Source organism: Phalacrocorax aristotelis, chromosome 2, assembly GCF_949628215.1.
Source record: "Phalacrocorax aristotelis chromosome 2, bGulAri2.1, whole genome shotgun sequence".
In the NCBI taxonomy this organism is placed as follows: Eukaryota; Metazoa; Chordata; class Aves; order Suliformes; family Phalacrocoracidae; genus Phalacrocorax; species Phalacrocorax aristotelis.
This window is the reverse complement of record NC_134277.1, coordinates 71,737,968-71,759,348: the sequence shown is the minus strand read 5'-3', so window position 1 is coordinate 71,759,348 and position 21,381 is coordinate 71,737,968. Positions and strand designations below refer to the sequence as shown.

At 43.5% G+C, this 21,381-nt stretch overlaps 1 protein-coding gene across 1 annotated transcript in view; it reads right to left on the bottom strand.

Annotated features, from left to right (window-relative positions):
- The window catches only part of NEDD9 (neural precursor cell expressed, developmentally down-regulated 9), a 39,439-nt gene extending 18,337 nt beyond the window's left edge, over window positions 1-21,102 (bottom strand). The window contains exons 1-2 of the mRNA XM_075084059.1: window positions 21,014-21,102; window positions 3,699-4,139 (exon numbers count right to left, since the gene is read on the bottom strand). Of these exons, the coding sequence (XP_074940160.1) occupies window positions 3,699-4,139; window positions 21,014-21,025 (453 nt within the window). The 5' untranslated portion in view covers window positions 21,026-21,102. The remainder of the gene's footprint in view (window positions 1-3,698; window positions 4,140-21,013) is intronic.
- Between the last annotated feature and the right edge of the window lie 279 nt (window positions 21,103-21,381).

Here is a 21,381-nt window from a genome sequence, read left to right as displayed (position 1 = left end):
GCACAGAATGAGTTCCCTCATAATTACCCCACATATTTTGCAGATGAGATTGCTGAGGTGCAAAAACACTACTAAAAGTATGCCAAAGTCTGTGGCAAGGATAAAACCCAGGTTTCCTGAATGTCATATTTGTCTGAAGGTTCCTTCTCTTTGCTGGTTGCCGCAAAAGAGAGTAAGTATGAAGGCAGAAAGAAGGAATAAATTCTAAGATACAGCTCTTGTATCCATATGCTCCTCAGACACTCTTCACGCTTAGGGGTGTGACTGTTTTGTGGCTAAACTCGCTAGGACAGTTATAAAAGCTTGGGGCTAACCAACGCTTTTTAAAATTGTTCCTCATTATCTCTGTCATTTGTAGGGTGAGTTTTAGAAGGTGGTATTTTTATTTGATAGAAGGAGCCGATACAGCTCTGCTGTCAACAAACAGAGTGGCCAGAATCAATTCATCATTATAATTACCTGCCTCAGGACTCCTTTTTGACTTGGTTTGCCTCTCTGGCTAACGAGATGCATTATCTCAGCACAACTTCATAACATGCCTGCTGTTGATTTACTGTTGCTTGAGGCTAGACAATTCCTGCCTGACAGCAGTTTCTAAGCTTTGCCTGTAAAACTTGTATGGCAGCCAAACCACACATTTGCACAAAGAAAACAGGCAAATGTGCACAAAAATGGATAGGTTAGAAACTGCTGCTGGTCCTGCTTAGAAGGGTGTCTAGAGGAATGGTGTCTTCTCTAGCTACTGCTGTGGGAAGGGAGAAGGCCTGCTTACTTATAGGGTGATTGCATAGCAAACCCCTTTCAAAGTCCTTAAAACCCAAAATGCATAGCTTGCTAACCAGCTGTTTCTGTTGATGGAAGAAGGCAGAGTGGCTCATTTAAGCCACTGCAGCAGGTGTCACAAGTCTGAGAAAAGAGATTCATCATTTGGAAGTCAAAGCAAAGATTCCCAAAATCAAACCTTCAAGATTTCCAGCTTTCCTCAATACTAAGGATTGTTTTTACTGATCCCCAGAGGAGGAGGAGGATTTGGAGGACAGACCGTTCCCTCAAAGAAGACAAGTGTTAAAGTGCTTCCCCTTAATTAGGCTTTTCTTTCACAAAGGCATCAGCAGATAGTTGCAGCTGTAGCAGTAAGAATCAGTTTTTGCAAGATCAGGATGATGAAGAATGGAGTAGGTTTTACCTGACTCTTCTGTTACTAATAACCCTGTGGTTCTCTCCTGTCTATCATGGTTTCAATCCCAACGGGCTCTTTTTAGTGTAAAACTGGGCAATTCCAAGGGACCAGAGACAAGTCAGCCTCTGATCAAAGCAGGACACTGCCAATAGGTTTCCCATCCACCAAGCCTGCCATAATGCACAGTGAATACTGAGTAGATTTAAAGTCAGGATTAAAGCAATCCTATCCTAAGTAACAAGAATTGGTTAATGCTAAGCAGGTTGGTAGCTACTTTGCTGAGAATAAAATGCTTTATAAATGTGTGTGTTTAGTGTATCCTACCGTTGGCACTGCAGCCATTTGTTTTCATGCAGCATAGCTGATCTTTCATAGGTTGCAAGGAATTAAAAGAAAACAGTTATAAGTTGGCCAAATGGTCTTAATTTTCGAGATAAGGTGACTTGAATTCAGAATGCATATTCAAGCTTGCTGAAAAATTTCTAGGCAGAAACTCAGAGAAAACAGGTGCTTTAGTGCCTCTGATTTTTGTATCTCATCAAGAAGTTTGCACTTAACTGAAATATTTGCTTTAATTTTCTCAGTGTATCTAGGGTTTTAATACAGTCTCCGTAGCAACCAGGTTTTTGCAGAATGTCCTCTTAGTTTCACTGGAGCTGGAGAGGGTGGGGGAAGGAGAATATACTTTGCATGCAGAATTTTTTCCTTGCAGACTTACACTGTGCAGAGTACACACACACTTGCATTATGCTTAGTAAACTATGCTAATGGTCATTTTGGCAGGTCAGGTCCTAAAATTAAAGTACATCGCACTTATTCTGAGCTAATACCTTGCGCTTCCCAACAGACTTTAAAGCAGCTCTGCAGTATGGTGTATCTCCTGCGGCCAAAGCCGCCTAGCTGAGGCATCTCTGCATAGCGCTGTAATGTTTCATGCAGGCATACACTAAAATGTGATCTCTTCTGTGCTGTGACGTCAATAGGCTGTTTACCAGGTGTTCACTAACTACCTTGGAGAGTGTCTAAATGCTGCTGCGGATAGGTAAACTGTACCGCCCCTGAAAAAGACGTCACTACATCTAGTCTATAGAGAAAGGAGAAAAGAAAAGATTTGAGATTTCTGAAGAAAACCCACATAACTGCTCCAACAAAGATCCTATCTCTACCTGTGCAGCAAGTACAATTTTCTCATTCTATCTTCCTGCACTCCCTACAAAGCGTAATTGTGGAAAAGCTGAGCAAACCAACCTCTTCAGAACTTGACTTGGAACGATTTCACAGATCTTTTTCTCTTGCTCAGAAAGCAAAAAATTCCATTTACTCTTATCAGGGAAAATGAAATTATAACAAGGAAATAAAAGCATCAGAAGACATCTTCCAAAGGCCTGATACAAAAAAGGCTGAGTTGTGAGTGAGGCAGGGGAAAAACCTTAAAAAAGACTGTCTTGCCAATCTCAATAAGGAGATGAAAGTTTAAAGCAGTCAGGAGCTTCCTGACACAGACATCATCTGCTCCCATAACTTTGATATAAATACTATGCTTTAAGCTCTACAGGTAAGGAGGATGCTAATAGCTGGAGCTGGGAATGGAAGGACTGTAGGAACTTCTTTTTGGCTTGGCAATAAAGGGCCTGGAAGGCCAGGAGAATCGCCTTTCTCTCTCAGGTACCTTCCCTAACCCTTTTCAGCCACCAAGGCACTGTATGCCACCAGGGTACCTGGCAAGTACCCTGTGCAGGTAAAATGAGGGAGTGACAGGGGATGGGGGGAACCTGAGAGGAACAAGGAGGGGACCCACATAATGCAACACCTCTCCCTGATGCTTGGGAGCTCTCCACTTCTGCAACAATGACTGCACCATGGAGCTATTGCAGCTCCCGCTTTCAGTCAAGAAATTTAGCTGTAGATAAACATCAAGCTCACTCTTATAAACTTTAGATCTGGTCTAAAAACATCCCTTATTATCATCATCCTCTTACTCTCTCACCCTTCCAAGTATGGCCTTGTCTCATCATTCATTGCTTTCTCTTTGTGGTTTAGACTCATTGGGTCTTCTGCAGCAAGGCAGTACATAATTTTTAATTAAACAAAAATTACTTCGGCAGATGATGTAACTGTTCATTAATTTGTGGGAGAGTTAATCTCACCGCAGCAGCTTTCTTTTGAGCATATAATTCAAAAGTGCCATAGGCCAGATGTGCTTCAGCCTCCCTGGGGAGCCTGTGAGGACACAAGATCACGTAATTCCCCACACCTTTAGCAGCTGCAGCAGCACAGCTCCAAAATGCACTACTGTGTCTCTCAGTTGCAAATTAAGCAAGCTGTTAAGAACTGGGCTTTTCTTTTTCTCCCACAGCAGTGAAGTTACTGCTGTAACTTTATACAGTTAAGATATACATATATATATTTATCCTTCCTATATGAAGTCCCCAGACTATCGACAGACATTAACCACCTCACTGGTGGTCAGCACAAGTGACCTGCTTTGGAGCTATGACATGAAAGCAAATGCACGTACCTTGTTAGTCAAAACCGGACCATCAAGACATCTCTGCATGGAGGGTGGCACCTGGTAAGTATCTTGTCCCACTAGACCGTGACTAGTGGGTATTTGGTAAATTCCCTGATTCAGATGGGAAGGTGGCACTTGGTAGACAGGGTCCCGTGCTGAGGCATGTGAGCTTGGCACTTGGTAGATCTTTTGCTGGTTGAAGGATTGATGCATCAATCCTGAATTGGACATATCCTGGCCAGGAGGACTGTCCTGTACCACTGGACCTATCAGGAGTTTCACACGGTTGCCTGGAACAATGCCTTGCCGGCCGTGCAAGGAGCAGAGCCACCATCCTTCAAGACCTTCGGTGTTCTGTTCTATCACTGTCAAAATGTCTCCTTTGCGGAAGGCCAACTCTTCTGCGCATTCAGGGATGTTATCGTACAGGGCTCTTGCCATAAGATTCTGTGGAGAAAGAAGGGCAAGTAAATCAAATGAATAAACAAGCTAGAATTTTTCTAAAACTTCAAGCATATTCTAGGTGGAGAGAAATAAGAACTGAATTTGAAAAAGTGTGCATGATATCAAAATAACGGAGAAAATAATGTAGCATTCCTCTGTCCCGCTTTGGAGAAATGAGATTCTTATGCATTACCAACATGGCTAGTGAGAACTTTTCCACTAGGTCAGATAGAAGCTCTTTATATGGTCTATTCACTTGCACAAAAGACAAGAGTTCTGCTCTTGGCATTGAGATGCTACTCCTGTGACTGGGATCTTGTACCTTCATCTCCTGTCGCTGATATCCCCATTAATGTGCTCTGTGTACCACTACAGCTAGCTGGCTGGTATTTGAAATAAAACTTGAACAAGACTTTCAGGGACATAATCCAGAGCAATTGTTTCCAAACATTTTTACATGTGCAAGGTCCCAAAAGACTTTCCACTAGAGATGCAGAACCCATTAATGTAAAGGCAGTGGGCTGGCTTTTCTTAGCTGCCACATGCAGGCTCCTTAAAGTCAGGGATCTGGAGACCAGCTGGCGAGAAAAAACAGCATAAAATACAAATTGACAAAATGTCACAGCTTTTGAACTATGATGCTCATGTTGGTATGTAGCTCCATCCTTCAAATTCTTTCTGAAAACTTCCTTGGTGGCACAGTGCAGCACAGCACTAGAAGAGGTAAAAACTTCCTCCCGCCACTGGCCCAAAACCAGTACCACCAAAAAAACAACCACCTCAAAGGACAAGGTTCCTCAGAGTCCAATTCTCTGTAGTAAGATCTTGAAGAGAACATTATTTAAAAAATGACATGCTCAGTGACCCCAGCTGAAGTCATGCCTTTGCCATTGGGAAAGCTGTACCAACCTATGTGGGCCTGTCCTTACATCAAAGAGCTTAAGAATTTAGGTACGAAATGTTACCATACAGTGCATCTCTATGTAGCTTGGGAGGAGTCTAAAGCCAGCCAAGGAGTGTCTTTGACCTGTGTCAATGTAGGTTAAGCATTCTTGTACACATTTTACTTGATCATGCCAAGTGAGGCAGTAACATTAATACAGGGAACCTCACAGAGGTCTACTCCCAAGCATTTGCCTAGTGTTTCAAGCAGGGTTTGCAGCTTGCCCTGACATCCCTCTTGTTGTGGCTATGCTACTGGTGGCTTAAAACTTCTTAGCAGAGGTGCTGACTCCAAGCTGATGTAAGATTCTGGTCTGTGCGATACAGATGTGTAACTAACAAGTGCCACCCCCTCACGGATTGAATCGGCTCCCTTCCCTCTTTCTTTACAGGCCTGTATGGCACATCTAGTACTGAATAATTGGCCAAGCTTAGGTACTCAGTGGAAAGTAGGCAGGCTGTCTGTACTGGCATTCTTGGATGCCTCACAAAGGCCATGAACACTTAATTTCTTGGCTCTGGTGATGTTTCCAAATGCATTGGCAACAAATGCTCCATGCCTGCCTGCTTTTTGGTGAAGGCAGTCAGCAGAGATGGTTATAAAGTAATTGTAAGCATTTGAAAAAAATATAGGGAGGCCCAGATCTGGAGCATTCTAGCTAAAGTATTTGGATGCAGTACACAAACTGAAATGGTGCTAATCCACTGTAAGATAGGATATGCAGCTGCCGCGAATATTTATCTTCCCCCGTTAAAGGGACAGTGTCACGTACAGTTTAGTGGTTTTATCTGTCATATTTATCCTCCTTCTTGGACACAGAAATCTTAATTTTTTATGCCCCACTTGTTATATCTTTTCCCACTGACACACAGTGATGTTTTCTTGTCATCTCTGTGCTTCATCAAGACAGCAGACTTCCATTTGACCTTGCTTGGTTCAACTTTTCTTCAGTGTAGCACACAGCCAGGTGGTTGTATGAAGGGCTGACTGGTGGATGGAGAAAGGGGAAGCTCGGATGTCACATAAAAGGTAGATGAATATGCTTTTCCCAAGATATGGTGTTGAAACAGGGTGCATGAGATCAGTTTTCTCTTCTCTAAATGAGGGATCAGCTTTCAAATGTATGAGAAACATTGCCTTTGCCTTTCATCAGCATCATTAGTGAGGTCAGTATAAATTAAGCTTTGGCTTGGAAAAGCAGGACTGCTATTTTGAACTCCCATGTAAACAGCAGCACTGGGGCCCACCATTCTCTGATGTACGTCTACTCAGCTCATCAGTCAACAACACTAAGAAATGTGAATCAAGATAAAGCAGGGAGCAATTTTGTCCATGCCTTGGCAGAACCATAAAACTACTCTTTAGTCAAAACCGGTGGCGTCTTCTTGAGCACTACATCTACACTCTTCTGTGTTGACCTGGCTGCTCAGCTGAGCCCAAGGAGCTCAGGAAAAAACAAGCTCCTGTCTACTCTTAACATTCAAGTTACTCTCTTTCTACATTTCTTCCTAATGTGTTTTTCACAGGTGAAATCTACGAACAGGACTAGCTCAGCCTGTGGAACTGACTATTTAAAGGAGACTATTTAGGAGACATGGTAGTGTTGGGTTGATGGTTGGACTTGATGATCCTACAGGTTGTTTCCAACCTCAATGGTTCTATGATTCTGACTTGCAGAGGATGGTGTTCAAAGGAGGAAGATTACAGGGGGTGGGGGTGTGTGGGTGTGTGAGACACAAAACAAGCAAGCTAAATCAACGATAAGTGCTTGTCCTTCTATAGTTTGGTGATTAAAGGTATTTGAAAAGCCTGATTAACTTCTACAGCAAAGCTATTCTCGGAACAAAACTGGAATGGTGGTAGAATTAGAGCAGATAAAAGTTCCCATGTGATTTTTTTTTTCCAGTTGCTCATTATCACTGTCCCAGTGACCTTCTCACCAGCTGGTGTGCAGTGTGTTAATACTTTCTGGATGTGCTTCAAGAACTTCTTTGCTGCAAACAGCTTCAGATTCTTGTTGTCAGTGTTAGGTCAGGCACCAGCATGTGAATTTTACTAACTGGTTGCCACTTGTTTCACAGCAATTTCCCCAAGGCCTTTTAAATAGCCCAGAGCCATGCCATCAGCATCAGTCACTGATGGGAGCAGTGAAGCAGGCAAAATATTCCTGCAAATAAGCACTGGGACCAGAAACACTAAGCCTGTTGCTTGTTGCCAGCAGCATAGGCACTGTTCCTGCTAAGCGAACCTTCTGTGTCTTGAGTATTTCCCTGACTTCATTCTTCCTTCCAGAATTTCTTAATGTGAGCTTCAGGAACAGAGTCACTATTGCTTTCATTAGCCAGCTGAGTCAGTCTTGAGAAAATGAAATCGTCACCACAGAAGGTCATCAGGAGAGCTTTTAAAAACCATAGAGGTATCTCTAACCTGCGGTAGCGATCAAAATGGTAGTCTCTGCTTTTCCACACAGAAAAAGAAGTCCTGATCGAAGACACCTCTCCACGCTTGTGGGCTTTACTGAATTGATTTGCCAAATTCTAATAACTTTTGAATACTGTGGACATCGAGCTCACATATCACAACACTCCCTCTCATTGGTCTCATCAGCTGGGGAAGGTTATCTGGAATTAATTGGACTTGCTCTAGGAGCTGTGGATCTGTCACTCATCTGTCTGTGAAATAGGCACCAAAGAAGCAGTAACATCTGATATGAGAAGGCAAAGGTAGAGCGGTGACCTTTTTGTATGATTAAGGGTTAAAAACCCCTCATCTGTTTCCTAAACAAATTGGCAATAGAGAAAGGGCTGAGCAGAAACTTGTCTTGGAGCTTGTTTTGGCAACTGACCAGTGTCAGAAGTCCCTTTATATTTCTAATACAAAGAGGAAAAAACAGGAGGGCATCAGATTCAGAACCACAAACTCAAGTTCCATAATGGCAGGGGAGTAAATGATCTGATCCTAGATAAGGGAAAAAATTTTGGTTTGCCATCGAAATCAGCTGTGCTTCATAAAATGGACATACTGGCAGCTACCACCTTCTTTTAATAAGATAAGGATGGAAATCTCTTGCTCTCTCTTGGTTCAATTAAACTAGCTGCATGATACAGGCAGCGGTGGTCTCCTCAAAATCTGAAAGTACCTGTGGTCTATATACAGCTCCATTCTCCTGAGCCCTCTGTGTTACAGGAGCCATACTAAAATTAATGAGTGCTTCTCTACAACTAATCATTGACTGGAAAGATTCAGTTCAGCTTTAGTATCCTCAAGCCTTACTAATAATACTGGGATGTTTGGAAGTCAAAGCCAGGGTCAGGCTCCCACTGTGTTAATATTCTGTTCAGGCAAAACAAAACAAAAAAAATTGTTCTCAGGAAGCTTAAATTTCTCTTAACCTTGGACTCTTGAGTGTAGTGGAAAGCATCTTCTGTAAAATCACTGAAAAAAATTAAGTTTTTCAGTCTTCTCTTCAATAAAGTGCTACCCCAGTCATCAGCAGGTCAAAGCAAAAGGGAGCCTGACCCTAATGACTGCTGCCTGGGGATTCCAGCCAGAATGTGCTGTAGGAAAAGGCTCAGCAGACTTCATTGGTGCCTTGTGTCAGAAACTCTGTCTAAAGAACTAAAACTGAAATGGATACTCTCTAGAGTAAATGTGGATTACAGTGCCTGTGGTCCCAACTTTATATGTTGGTTGAGACAAAAGTAAAGCTTTCAAGCTCTCTCTAGGTAAAGCGAACCTGGGATTTGAAACTTCTATCTGAATTTTCCTTTAATGCCAGCTCCAAGTCCATTAGCTAACCTCAGAAAGGTGTTATTTATATTCTCTGCACACCTTAGATTTTTCTCTTTTGTATCCAGGATGCATGTCCTGGTAAAACCTGACTGAGAGCAAAAGAGGCTGCCCTGAAAGCTGTCAGCTGGTCTACTTGGAGAACCTAAATTGAAAAAAAAAAACCACAACCCCCAAAAAAACCCTCTGCAAACTATTTTTCTTCTCAGATGCTGAAAGGATTACAGGCCAGATTCAGATCCATAAATAAGGTCTACTGTCTACTGTCAAGAACAGTCAAAGGTGTCTCCTCTCTCCTTAACTGACTGCAACTGATGGTTAACATGCCTGCAGTTGAATAAAGATGCATGAAAATACTTTGAAAAATATGATCTGTTTTGGTTGGCCTTCCCTGCAGCAAAGGGAACTGATAGAATTCTGTAATTTGTGGCTTGGAGGATGAAAAGGCTGTTTGTTGATGAGGCTGAGTGGCAGGAAGAAGAGTCAAGAGTTAGAGTGGTGAAAAAGTCTACTCTTTCTGTTAGAGTAAACACATTCAGTGACATGGGTAACAAGAGTGTGTGAGGTGCCCACAGCCATGGAAGCAAACATGGGAATAATAAATGACACGCTATGAGATTAAATACAATGGACTCTTTAAGGGCTGAGTGTTACAGTGCCAAGCTCCTAGTGCAGGGCTGCTGACTTGACTCCTCAGCCAACTTTGCAATGAATGAACACTCGAGGAAAAGGTTCAACCAACCATAAACTTGAAGAATTTCAGTTGCTTCCCTCAGAGGTGTAATATGAAGATGTTCCAGAGCACGCAGGCTTGTGGATACTGATCCCTGTTCTGTGCTTGGCTGGTGGGGCATGTTGTTTTGTTCTGCATTGTCGTGTTTTTAAATACTGCTTCCTATGTGTAGAGTTTATGTGAAAATAGAACCAGGGAAATCACCTCTGCCCTTAAACCGAAAAAGGGTGGGACCCCTTTTTATTCTGTTTTCTATTATTGGACAAATTGTTTCTTAAAATGCAAAATGGCTTCTCTCCTATGTTCAGCTAGCTTAGGGGAAGGAAGGAAGAGAGGAACAAAGGAAGGAAAGGTGAGGGGAGACACCCCAAAGAGCATCTATGCACAAACCAGTAGCTTCACTTTGGTTGGATTTCTTTTAACTACCCATCACATAATATTTTTAATAGAGATTCCCCTCTCTCCTTTTGGTTTTCATTACCCCTTGTTTCTGCTTCAGGTTTCTTCAAAAGGAATCGCTGTCATTCCAAAGTAAGCTTAAGCATTTACATACCCTTGTGGTTGTAATAGGCCTAATAGTAATGATTTGCCTGTGAGACTGAAGAATTGATCTGAAAAATCTAGTAAAAAGTTGAGTTTTATTTTGAGAGAAATAGTTTGGATAAAAGCAGTACCAGTAGAAGAGAGGGAAGTTGGGCTTTCTGACAGAAGGGGTCCAGTACAAGAAGTCACTGGGCAGTTTAACATTGGTGCTTTTTAGCATCCATCTCCTTTTCTGTTCCTCACTGTCACTGCCCTGAAATAAGTAATTTGTTGTCCTGTGTTTGCAAGGAAATTGCAGAAAGGCACAGTAGGTAACAGGTCTATCTATAATAAGCAGCTTTTCGTGCAGGCTACTTAACACAAGTAGACAGAGCTCAATGAATAAGACATTGAGTCTTGAAAAATGACTGTTGCTGTTCTCAAGCCTGGAAGAAGGCAGTGCAAACAGCAAAGGCAGTATCTAGTATATGCAAAGCTGCAGCAGCACATTCTTAGACACGTTGCTTGTGGGCACTGGCATGGAGAATGGACTGCAAAATGCTGCCTTGCTGCTTGGCCGTAAGAACCCCCACATGTGTGGAGACCTGTAACAGCTAATTGCCAGCAACAAGCTGTGTGCAGGAATTTACTTTTTCTTGTAAGTTGATAGCTACATAGAGGAGGCAGGAAGTGCTACCACAACTTGTTATGAAAGAGATCGCTGCATTACCAGGGTGTTGCAGTCACCACAACTTCAGCAAGAGGACTAGAGGACTCTGAAAGGCCCTTAGCATCTAGTTCAGCCTCCAGGTCTGCCTGCTAGCTCCAGGAACTGTGAGCTTCCTTGGCTCACAGCTAATGACAGAAGAGGGAGCCTGGTTTCAAATGCTCAGCATAGTAATGTTTCGGTTGACTCTTGTAGGCAAAGCCCAGAATTCCACTTTTTAGGCACTCTCATGCCTAAAAATAAGTTTTGTTTTAGTACAGATACTGTTCTGGTAAAGTGTTGCTAGCCCAAATGATTACAAGTGCTGCTGGATGGAAATTAAGCCAGTTTTCCATGCAGAGATTTGGAAGGCTGATTTTACAGCTAATGAGAGAGTGAGCTATGAGGTTAACAGCCTGAGCAGAGCCTTAAGGAGGACATATCTTCATCCACCCTAAGTATCCTTGTGGTCTAGTTCCATGCATCCCTGGAACAGAGGCTGTCAGTCATGCTAAAGCATGCCAAGTTGCCTGGAGGCTGTGATGTGGAAAACCTTGAGTCTGCAGGGGAGAAAGGCAAGTGAGTGTCTTATTTCAGTGTTCTACCAAGCTGTCCCAGACCCTCTGTCTGGCCAGAGAGGCCTGAATTTCAAAGTTTACTCTGGATGGGACTTTTTTTTTTTTCCCTTTTTAGTGTGGCCAGTTACACAGAAAGTAAGGATGAAAAATGGGACTGTCCCCCCGCATTGGTTCACACGCAGGTAAGCCAAAGTAGGCATTATGCCTTTCACACTCTGGATATATATGACCATCATTTTGTGCAGGCAGAATGCTCTACCCAGCAGGGGTGGCAGGCAGGTAGTGAGCAGAACAACAAGGGCCCAGGCACTTTGTGCTCCTGCTCAAGACACTGATGCAGTCCATCAGGCACCCAAGGCTGGGATTTAAATGTAACGTAAACATGTGAGAGATCGAGTGCTCTCCGGCCTGAGAACACTTTAGTTTCAGTGTAGCTGTTCTATTTTAAGCAAAGATGAGATATTTGTGTATCCAGTTTTTTGCAGTCATTTGGCAAAGTACTTTGCAAAACTGAGGCACAGCGGTGAACCAGCAACTTGGGAAGGAATTCAGAGGGTAGAAAAGGTAGGGTGGGGGAAGTATAAAGGAAAAATGTGAAAATGAAGGTTAGTGCAAGAGATCCTAACTGAAGCTTGGGCCCGTGCGAAAAAAATACTTCATTGCTCTGCACTGAGCGCATCTGCTTATTGCTATGCCTGACATTTCAAACCGGACAAGTGAGTTGAAAAGAAAGTTTTCTGCCTCTGTATCTATTAAGAGCAATAAAATGATAATGCTACATTAGTTAGAAGGATAATAAGCCAGGCTTTGTTTGTTTGGACTATATTCTTTTGTCTCTTGATTGAGCTTTGATTTTTGGCTTGGACAGTTTTATTTTATTTTAATTAGAGGGGATGTGAGGTGTGGGGGTGCTGCTCTGCTTTCCTGGGCATTACAAAGGTAATCATAGAAATATAATTTTAGATCAGATGTTAAAGAGTTGATTTACCCCTTCTGTTTCTGATGCAGTGAAAGATGGATGTTGTTGTGTCACAAACACCATTTGAATTGCACAAAACCTCTGTGGTGCTCAGTGAGCATGTAGGGGGAGTTTAACAGAAGTGGCAACTCCCTTTTACTACACAGCAACCTTCTGTTTGAAGTCTGTGCAGTGAGATGCAACAGGTCATAGCTACGCTAAACAAGGACATATCTGAGGTAGTACTCTTTCGCTCGGCTCTGGGGAACAACCCTGAGATAATGCGCACTGCTCCTGTGTTGTTAGACCACCCACCCTGTTTTGGAGCTACCATAGAAGGCAGATACAGTTAACGACAGTAATATTTACAGTGAAGCAGAGCAGGGATCCACTGATGACATATGCTGATGTTATTCCCTTGCCCTTTAAGTTTCTGGGGTGCTGAAATACTTTTTTTTTTGCTCCTTCCAGGAAGGCATACCACATCCCCTGACTTACCTTTAAGACCTATTAATATTTTGGAAAATTCCACCACACCTATCTCACAGAGTTTTCTGTATATGTTTAACCCTTATAACCAGTTTCCTTTCCCCTCACCCAAGGAAGGGTGTGATCTAGTTCCATGACTTCAAAAGAAGGCGTTTTCAAATCTGCCTGGGGGTTTTGTGCCTTCTGCGACATCAACGGCGCGGGGGGGGGGGGGGGGGGGGGGGGGGAAGGGGGGGAAGGGGCGGGGCAGGGCAAGGAGGAAAAAAAAAGGGCAAACAATAGCCTTAGAGTAAATATGATCTCACTGTGATTAAACCACAGTACATCAAAATCAAAAAGCAGATGGAAAACCTAACCTCTTTCCCTCAGGCAAGCAATTAAAAACTTAATGAAAGGAGATCGGATGTTGAATGCTTAAGAATTGAAGGAGCAGAGCAGAAGGAAAAAAAAAGGATGGAAAGAAAGAAAGAATCCTGAAACGTGTTTTGAGTTCTCAGTTTTCCATTTTCTGGCATTTGTGAGCAGTCTTCTCCCAGACAGTTTCCTTGAAAAAAAAAACCTCCTCAAATTTAACCCTTGTCTGTGCAGCTCTGGGGAAGCAATCACAACTCTACTGTCAAGACATCAGAGCTGTGTAGACATAGGACCTCAGCATTCTCACCAACTCATTTCTGCCTGATGTCTTCAGCTTTGGAAAGTATGATTTTTTTGGTTTTTTTTAACTTTTTAAAATCTAGAACTTAGCTGAACTGGGATATGCTGCTCTTCCCGAGTCCTTCCAAAAATTCTCCATAGAAGGGAAAGCCACTCTTCTCTGTCATTTTAGTGTCACCATCTGGGATACTACACAGCAGCCACAACTTGGGGCGTCCTGAGACTCCAGCTGACTGAAGAAAAACAAGCTTGGGAACTCATGTTTCCAGGCTCCTGCCAGCCCTCAGCAGGGTGGTGGTGGGGATAGGCAGCAAGGTGCCCATGAATCAGACACACTTCCAGGGGAGCAAATGAGGGTTGCCAGGTTCAGTCAGAAGCTTCTCTCAACCACAGGGCACTGGCCAAAAGTCAACAAGCCTCCCAGAACAGCTTGATTTTGGCAAGCTGACATTTTCTAGGGAAGTATACCCCTGGAGAAGGGAAAGGAAGGGTACGTGGGTACGTTTTAACCAGCTATAGTTACTATGCTTTAGTCTTAGATTGAAACACAACTTTAACTGTATTCTTTATCATGTGAGAGATTGGTTTGTGCAGTCTCTGGGCTGTGAACAAGATAAATCAGTACAAGCAGGAAGAGAGGAAAAAGAAAATATATCTGCTTGTAAACTAGGACCTTCTGTAACAGTAAAAATTGTTTTATCACCCTAAACATTTTAGCTGGATGTAAAGTCCATAGGACCAGGGCATTTATGACCCCACCTACTGCAAGCTGTATGCTAAACAGAGTGCATACTTCCAGGTGTTTTGTACTTAAACCTTGGATCAAAAAAAATTCCTTTGAAAGGGAATCACTGAATTTTCATGGTCTGTGTTTTCCTCCCCCTGCCTTAAAATAAGCAGGACATTCAGTGGGGGAATGTAGTTATAGGATTCTCCAGCATTTTCTAAGATTTGTTGTCACCAAATGATTCACAGTATTGCTCCTGCTAAAGATTTCAACCTTGCTGTGAATGAGGCCTGCTTAAGAAAGGGCTTCTGACGCGCTGATTGCATTCCTGCAGAGTAAATCCATTCTTATTACTCTTCCTTTTCCGGGCAGGCTAATCCACTGACTGTGAATGAAGTGTTTTTAAAACAAACACAAAAATAGAAAGTGAGAATGGGCCTTATCCCTATAGAGAAAAAAATACACGATTTTTGTCATGCTATGCACTTGTGTTTCTAGGAGCGCAAACTATAGCTTTAGCAGCCGTGTTTCTTGTCAATTGCAAGCTACGTCCAAATCTGCTGTGGAAAAATGAGCTCCTTAAAATTAAGACAGTTTCCACTACTGTAATGTCTAGACCAAAAAGCAAAAGAAAAAGCGCACTTGCCAAGAGCAGCCTGTGATAGAGAGGCAGCAATATTCAAGGGCTGTACTCTTAGCTGCTGTAAAGCGGCCCAGCCTCTCTGACACTAAGAGTTGCAGCCATTTACAGGCAGCAAGAAGTACCTTGCTCCTGTAATTGCAGCTTTACTCAGCAGTACAAATACTGCCAAACACATGCTATAAATTTTCTTTTGTAGGACAGTCCCAGAGGACTGTCTGATCAATCCTACTGAAGACCTAGCATAAAGCATCTTTCAGCAGTCAGAGCAATGTTGTAACAGGGAAACATCCCTTGCTTTCATGGATGCTCAGAAAGAACGCATTACATAAAGCATCATCTTGAAAAGTGACTTGAACATTTACGATTCCAAATATCACTGAATGTGGGCTCCTGCAGAGGTGTAGGGACTTAGTGTCTCAACACGTTTAGCTATTTGTCTCCATCAAGTGCAGCCAGGAATGGGAACAGTAGAAGATAAGGGTTCTCCACCATTGCTGACACCTGTGCATGTTCCTCTTAAGTACTTACATTGCTTTAAAAATGAAATTAAACTCTAGATCTTAGAGACAGGTGGGTTCCTAACTGCTGTTGGTATGAATGGGATTTAGTACTTCAGTGTCTGCAATAAGCTAGTCCAAAGAAAATAAGCAAAACAAAAGTAACTTTACCTACGGCCCTAAGTGACCTAAGCCCATCTATTGTACGCAAGTCATTCCCATGCCCCTAACATCTTTGATGACAGCAGTATGACAAGGAGGAAGCCCTTTGCTCCAGTCAGGTTTTGATCCTTTGTAGGCAGAGGCACAAGGCTGTTTGCTATTTCCAGATACTGAGGAAACATCCTCTTCTCCTACACTTCCATGCAAGAGCAGGACCTCATGCTTGGCCAAGTGAGTGCAAGCTCTTTGCGACAAGACTAATAGGTTTCTTGTCCCTACCATTTCTAAAGGTGGCCAAAGTAACCAGCAGATATACCTGTTCCAGCAGTGGTGCATAGAGGTGTGTGTCACTCAGGAGAATTGCCTCATTCAAACTTTTATTTGGATCACTAGACAAACCTGGCCTTGATACAATTATTCTGGTATTTGTAATGGAGCATGGGCAGTTCAATATATAAACCTCTCCTGAGCCACCACACGTAGGAGTTCAATGTTCAGTGATATCAGTGCAAGCATGATGTTTTCTAACCCTGCTTATTGCTGTACTGGAGATCATAAGATTCCAAAGGTGAGTTGGTACGTTGTATTATGAATTGTGCCCCAGCATTTAGCAAGTTCACAATAACATTTCATGAGACTTCTCCAAAGGCTAGCCTATATTCCGCAAAATGGTGGTTACCAGCTTAGAAGGGTACAAAACTCTCCTGAAATGTATTTTAGTTTTTCCTTTGCAGAAGAGGTTTCCATAAAGTCTTACTGTTAGGCAGCTCTCCTGCTCTCTGATCTGGTAGCCCCACCCCGATCAGGTCTTTTGATAGTATTGCACTGTTTGGAATGACTAAGGTTGGGTCAAGGTGCCTCAAGGCAAACTAGTAGTTTAATGTGACTGCAACCTCTGTTTGGATCTTAAAGGTAAATCCCCCAGATTCAGATTAGTATCCAAGGCTTCTTGTATTATCTAGGGTCAAACTGAATTGTAGCTCTCAAAAATATAAGGAAGACTGTTCACGTGGCAGTTCTGCTTCCTCATCATATACTAGGAACTACCAGACAGAGACAGACTAGACTACCAGTTTCTTGATGAAATAGACTTACAGCTCCATTAGTCATGAGCAGCTGTTAGCACAATAACACAGAATTTTAGAAATCACGCAAAAAAAACAGCATGCTGTTACCTATAATGCTCTGTGATGGCTCTTCTTCCTCTGAAATAAGTCCTGTAACATCCCTAACCCTCAGCACCTCCATCTATAAAACAGAATTAATAGCACCTTGCTGTCCTACCAAGTTTTTAGGAGGGCAAACAACTTCCGTTGTGGGAGTTTCTCAAATACCTGGAGGTACTGAGGCAGTTTCTCGATTAGGTATACAAATACATACCTGACCCAAAACTGGAGGCTTATAAGCAGTACATAAGTCTACAGGGAGGGGGGCAGGGGGGGATACACAGAGGCTACAGAGGGGAAGAGCAGGAATCTGAAAATGACAGCGGCCCTCCAAGCTTTGGGAAGGAGCCAGTCCTACTGCTACATCTCAGTAGTGCTGCTGTTGATTTAGGCCTGACCCTGCTAGACTTCTGCCACCTCCCTCCACACATGCCCAGAGCAGAGAAATATCACGAAAATTCCATTGCAAATTCATGATGGTGAGAGAGACGGCCCAAACTTGGACAGTTTTTCCCTTTGTCAGTTTGTTCCTCTAGCATTACCTTCTACAAGGTTTTACAGTTCCTATTTACTTCTAAGTTTGATTGTTACCCTGTGACAGCTGAGCTACATAAAAACACACACAAAAAAAACCACAAAGAGGGGTGTAAGGAATAAATGAAAGAGAGGATTTGGTTAGTAAAGTACAGACAGTTCTTTTTCCTTGACATGGCCTGACACATAAAGCCTGTCATTGCCAGGGTTACAAGCAGCTTTTCACAAGCATTTCTGGTTGGGAATATAGTATTTCTTCCTAGTGGCACTATTCTGTTTGTTTTGGCATGCAGGCATTGTAATTGAGTCTTTATATTACAGGAATTTGCCTTAGCACAAATGGCATGCATTTCAAACCCTATTTACTTAGGTTTCTTCCTTCCCCAACAAATTGTCTAAAAATAGATAATCAAGACCTCATACTTAACATCTACGTCACTCCTCTTGGCTTAAATGAGGTAAGGAATGTAGTTTTCTTTTTCTCTCCTCTTCCACTAACCATTTGGATCTTTTAGTAAAGAGGTAAGTCCCCCTTTCTCCTTCCCCCTCTTTTTTTGTCTTGCTTGTGAACAGCCAACAAGCTACAAAAGCCTTGTTATGATAATACCTTCTCCCTTTTGCTTCTGTCACACTTCTTTGCCTAGGATAAAGGCGTTGGAGCTGCTGGCCAGATATATCCTCTCCCATCCATGTTTCTTCTCCAGTCATGGTAACCCACTGGTATTTCTGTTCCTACATAGTACACCTTAGCTGTAACTGCTTCGTCCTTGGAATCACAGTTTGAGTTTGGTTTCAGAAAGGGTTGAGCCTATCTTCTGGATTACAGAATACTGGAATGGCATCCTGTGCAAACTTGATGGGATGCAGTTTTGCAGTACAGGGAGATTTAGTGCAGAAGGATGCTGTTACCGTCACAGGAAGAACTGGGGTATTGCCATAAAACAACTGCACCCTACAGGAATTAATTTCTGAAAGTAGCTTTTAGACAAGTACGACTAAGAAATGCTCACAACCAGCATACAAGTGTTTGTTATGCTTAACATTTCCTATCACTCAGTTAGAACAACTTTTGTGTTCTCCAATATTTAATTAGTATGTGAATGGTAGAAAACGACCTAATGTAGGGTCAAACTTGTCTTTGCTTTAAACAGTCACATCCTCACTGAACTGCACACAGTGCGCAAAAGACAGACAGACCTGTAGAGACATATATATGGTAAAATTTTGAACTTGCTGAAATCCACAGGAATTTTCCCACTGGCCTTCAGAGGGCTTGGACTTGAGTATTACATTGGAAGACTGTTTAAAGAGTGGGATGGGCAATAAAAGAAAGTTAGGTGGAGGAAGAGATGGAACAAGTCTTCAAATCCTTTATGAGCAAAAAGGACAGAATGAGCAGCAGAAAGGACTTCTAGACCAGAAATTACCTTGGGTTTAGTCACACTGAAAGTAAAGCCAGGATTGATGGAGAGATGTAATCAGGGTCTCACATGAGCCAGTTCCTGTTCTGTCCAACTGTTAATACTCTTATTAAACTTTAACAAGCATCTAAATGATTTCATTAAATGAGGCCTTGCCTTATGGACTATCACAAAGTAAAGAATGACAGGTCCCCAAAAAAGACCAGGAGAAATTAAACAGACCCAATTCTGCACCTGGAAGATAAGCCACATCTGAAGTGATGGTATGACCCCAGGCAGGCCATGAGCATGTTTATGTTCCTTTATTCTCTGTATATGATAAAAACTACATTACTTTTGTTTTCCTATAGAAAATAAAAGAAAGAAAATACAAAAAGAAAGAAATTAAGAGACTGAACAAGCAGTTATTTATTTTATGTGTTACTCCAGGAATAAGAATTAGATCTAAGTATGTTTGTCCTAGCTAAACAGTGTTAAGTAACTACCTCCCATTTTCCAGGGAAAGTAAACACCCTAGTCTAACGAGAAGGCTTTTGAGGCCAAAATTCTCAGGTTCTTTTTTTTTTTTTAATGGCTAGTTCCTTCTTTGTCTAGCTTTCTCTGTCTAGAATTACGTAATCACAAACCCAAACCAAAATGCTCATTCCAACCACACAGGGCAAAGGAACATTACAGAGCAGTGAAGCCTTCCCCCTTCTAAGCCACCTTATCGTAGATCCCTATTCTTGCAGTGCCACTGGGTTACATATGAAGCATGATCCCCTTGCAGCAGAGGAAGGATAGATAGTGACACAAGAAGTCAGGAAACTGTATAACCATGCAGGACCATTACTGTGCCATTGGGATACGAGCCTTACTTAGCCACGGGCAGCTGGAATGCAGTTGATGAGCTCCAGACTAACAGTGACGCTGCTCTTCTACCCCCCAAGAGCCTAACATTTTGTAGTAAGAGTTACAGCTTTTATAAGCAGGTATAAAGTCTACCTGAGCTGATCTGAGGGGGAGTAGAAAGGGACAGGAGATTAATTAGATCTCAGACTTCAAATCAGTCAGTTGATTAAGACAGAAAAAAAACCCCATAAGTTCCAGATCAAAATTTTCAAAGTCATGGTGTATCTTTGTCTGTATCTTACACAATTTATTTTTCTTGGTTATTCTTAACCACCATGAGATGGAGAAACTGGCAGCAGCTTTGAAAACTTAACCAAACTTTGGGAAAATTCAGAATTATCAGAGATCCTAAAAGCTTGGACTGAACTAGGATATATATGGAAAAGCATGAAAATCTGTGTATATTTGCCTAGGTGCCACTCACACATCTCACTCTACCCACGTTCAAAAGCCTTATACAATGTTATAGCATCAGGACTCTTCTACACTACACTGTCTAAATTCAGTAAGAAGACAGACTTCACTTCCAAAGCAAGTTAGTCTCCAAGTAAGTATATAACGCATGACATTTGGAAATCACCTTTTTTTTGACGTTCAAGTTATTTTTGGCAGAGGAAGGCAAGTTTTTCTTTCCTCTTTTTTTTTTTTTTGTTCCAATCACACACGATTAGCGTATGTGTGTACAGTAATCTAATGCCCTGTGGGCAATTCAGTACCTTGCCCAGACATTTTTAATTAAAGTAATATTAGGATGAAAGCCTCCACATTTGTGTCTTTTGAAAGAAAAAAAAGCCAGCCCTCTGGTAAAAGGTTAAGCTAAAATCACTTATTTAACACAGGAAAGGGGGACAGACTACCTTTTTTTTTAAATATACGGTTGTTTTGGTTTTTTTTCTTTCCCCTTGCTTGTGACCCATCAGGCAGCCCTGAAAACCTGCACCGTGCTAACAAGGCATTCACAAAGGGCTGGAAAACGGGTGCGTTACTCCTCGGGGAGAACGGCCATACCTGTCCCAAACCGACGCTGGGCATCCCCGCGCGAAAACCCGCCCCTCCCGAGGCACCGGCCTCGCACCGTTACCCGGCGCCAGGCGGGAGAGGGGCCGCGCCACCGGCCGGGCACCCGCACCGCACCAACACCCCTTCTCCCCCCTCACCACGGCGAGCGCCCCCGGAGGCTCTCCCCCGGCTCCACGTCCCCTCGTACCCCACGCCGGGCACCTCCCGTGGGGGGTCCGCGCCTACGGACCCTGCGCCGGAGCAGGCGGGGGGAGGTTTGGCCGGGCCAACGGCTGTACCCGCCTGCCCTGCGGGGAGGGGGGTGCTTGAGAGGACCCCTGAGCCGGCCGCCGGCCCCTCAGCCAGAGTCGCCCAGCTGCGCTGACGAGCCCGCCAGACTCTGAACGCCCGCCCCAGCCCCAGGACGGCGGCCGCCCCGGTGCCAGTCCCGGTCCCGGCTCTCACCTTGTGCTTCATGGCTGCGGAGCGCTGAGGGGGGCCGCACGCAGCTACACCGCCTCCCGCCGCATCGCCGCTGGTTCTCCGCGCCCCGCCGCCAGGCTACACACCTCATTTGCATGGCGCTCCTCCCATTGGCCACTGCTCGGGGAGAAGGTGGGCTCTACCCGGCCCCGCCCCCGGTCGCAGCTGCCGTTAGCGCGGGGGCGCCGAGGGGAGCCGAGCGGAGCCGAGCGTTGCCGAGTCGAGCCGCCGCCCGGGGGTGAGCGGCACCCCGGTCCCGTGTGGAGGCAGGGGAATCCGCCCCCTCAGAGCGAGGGCGGCCGGCCAGCCTTCCTCTGACCCAGCGGCTTCGCCCGTGCCGTTTCACAGCC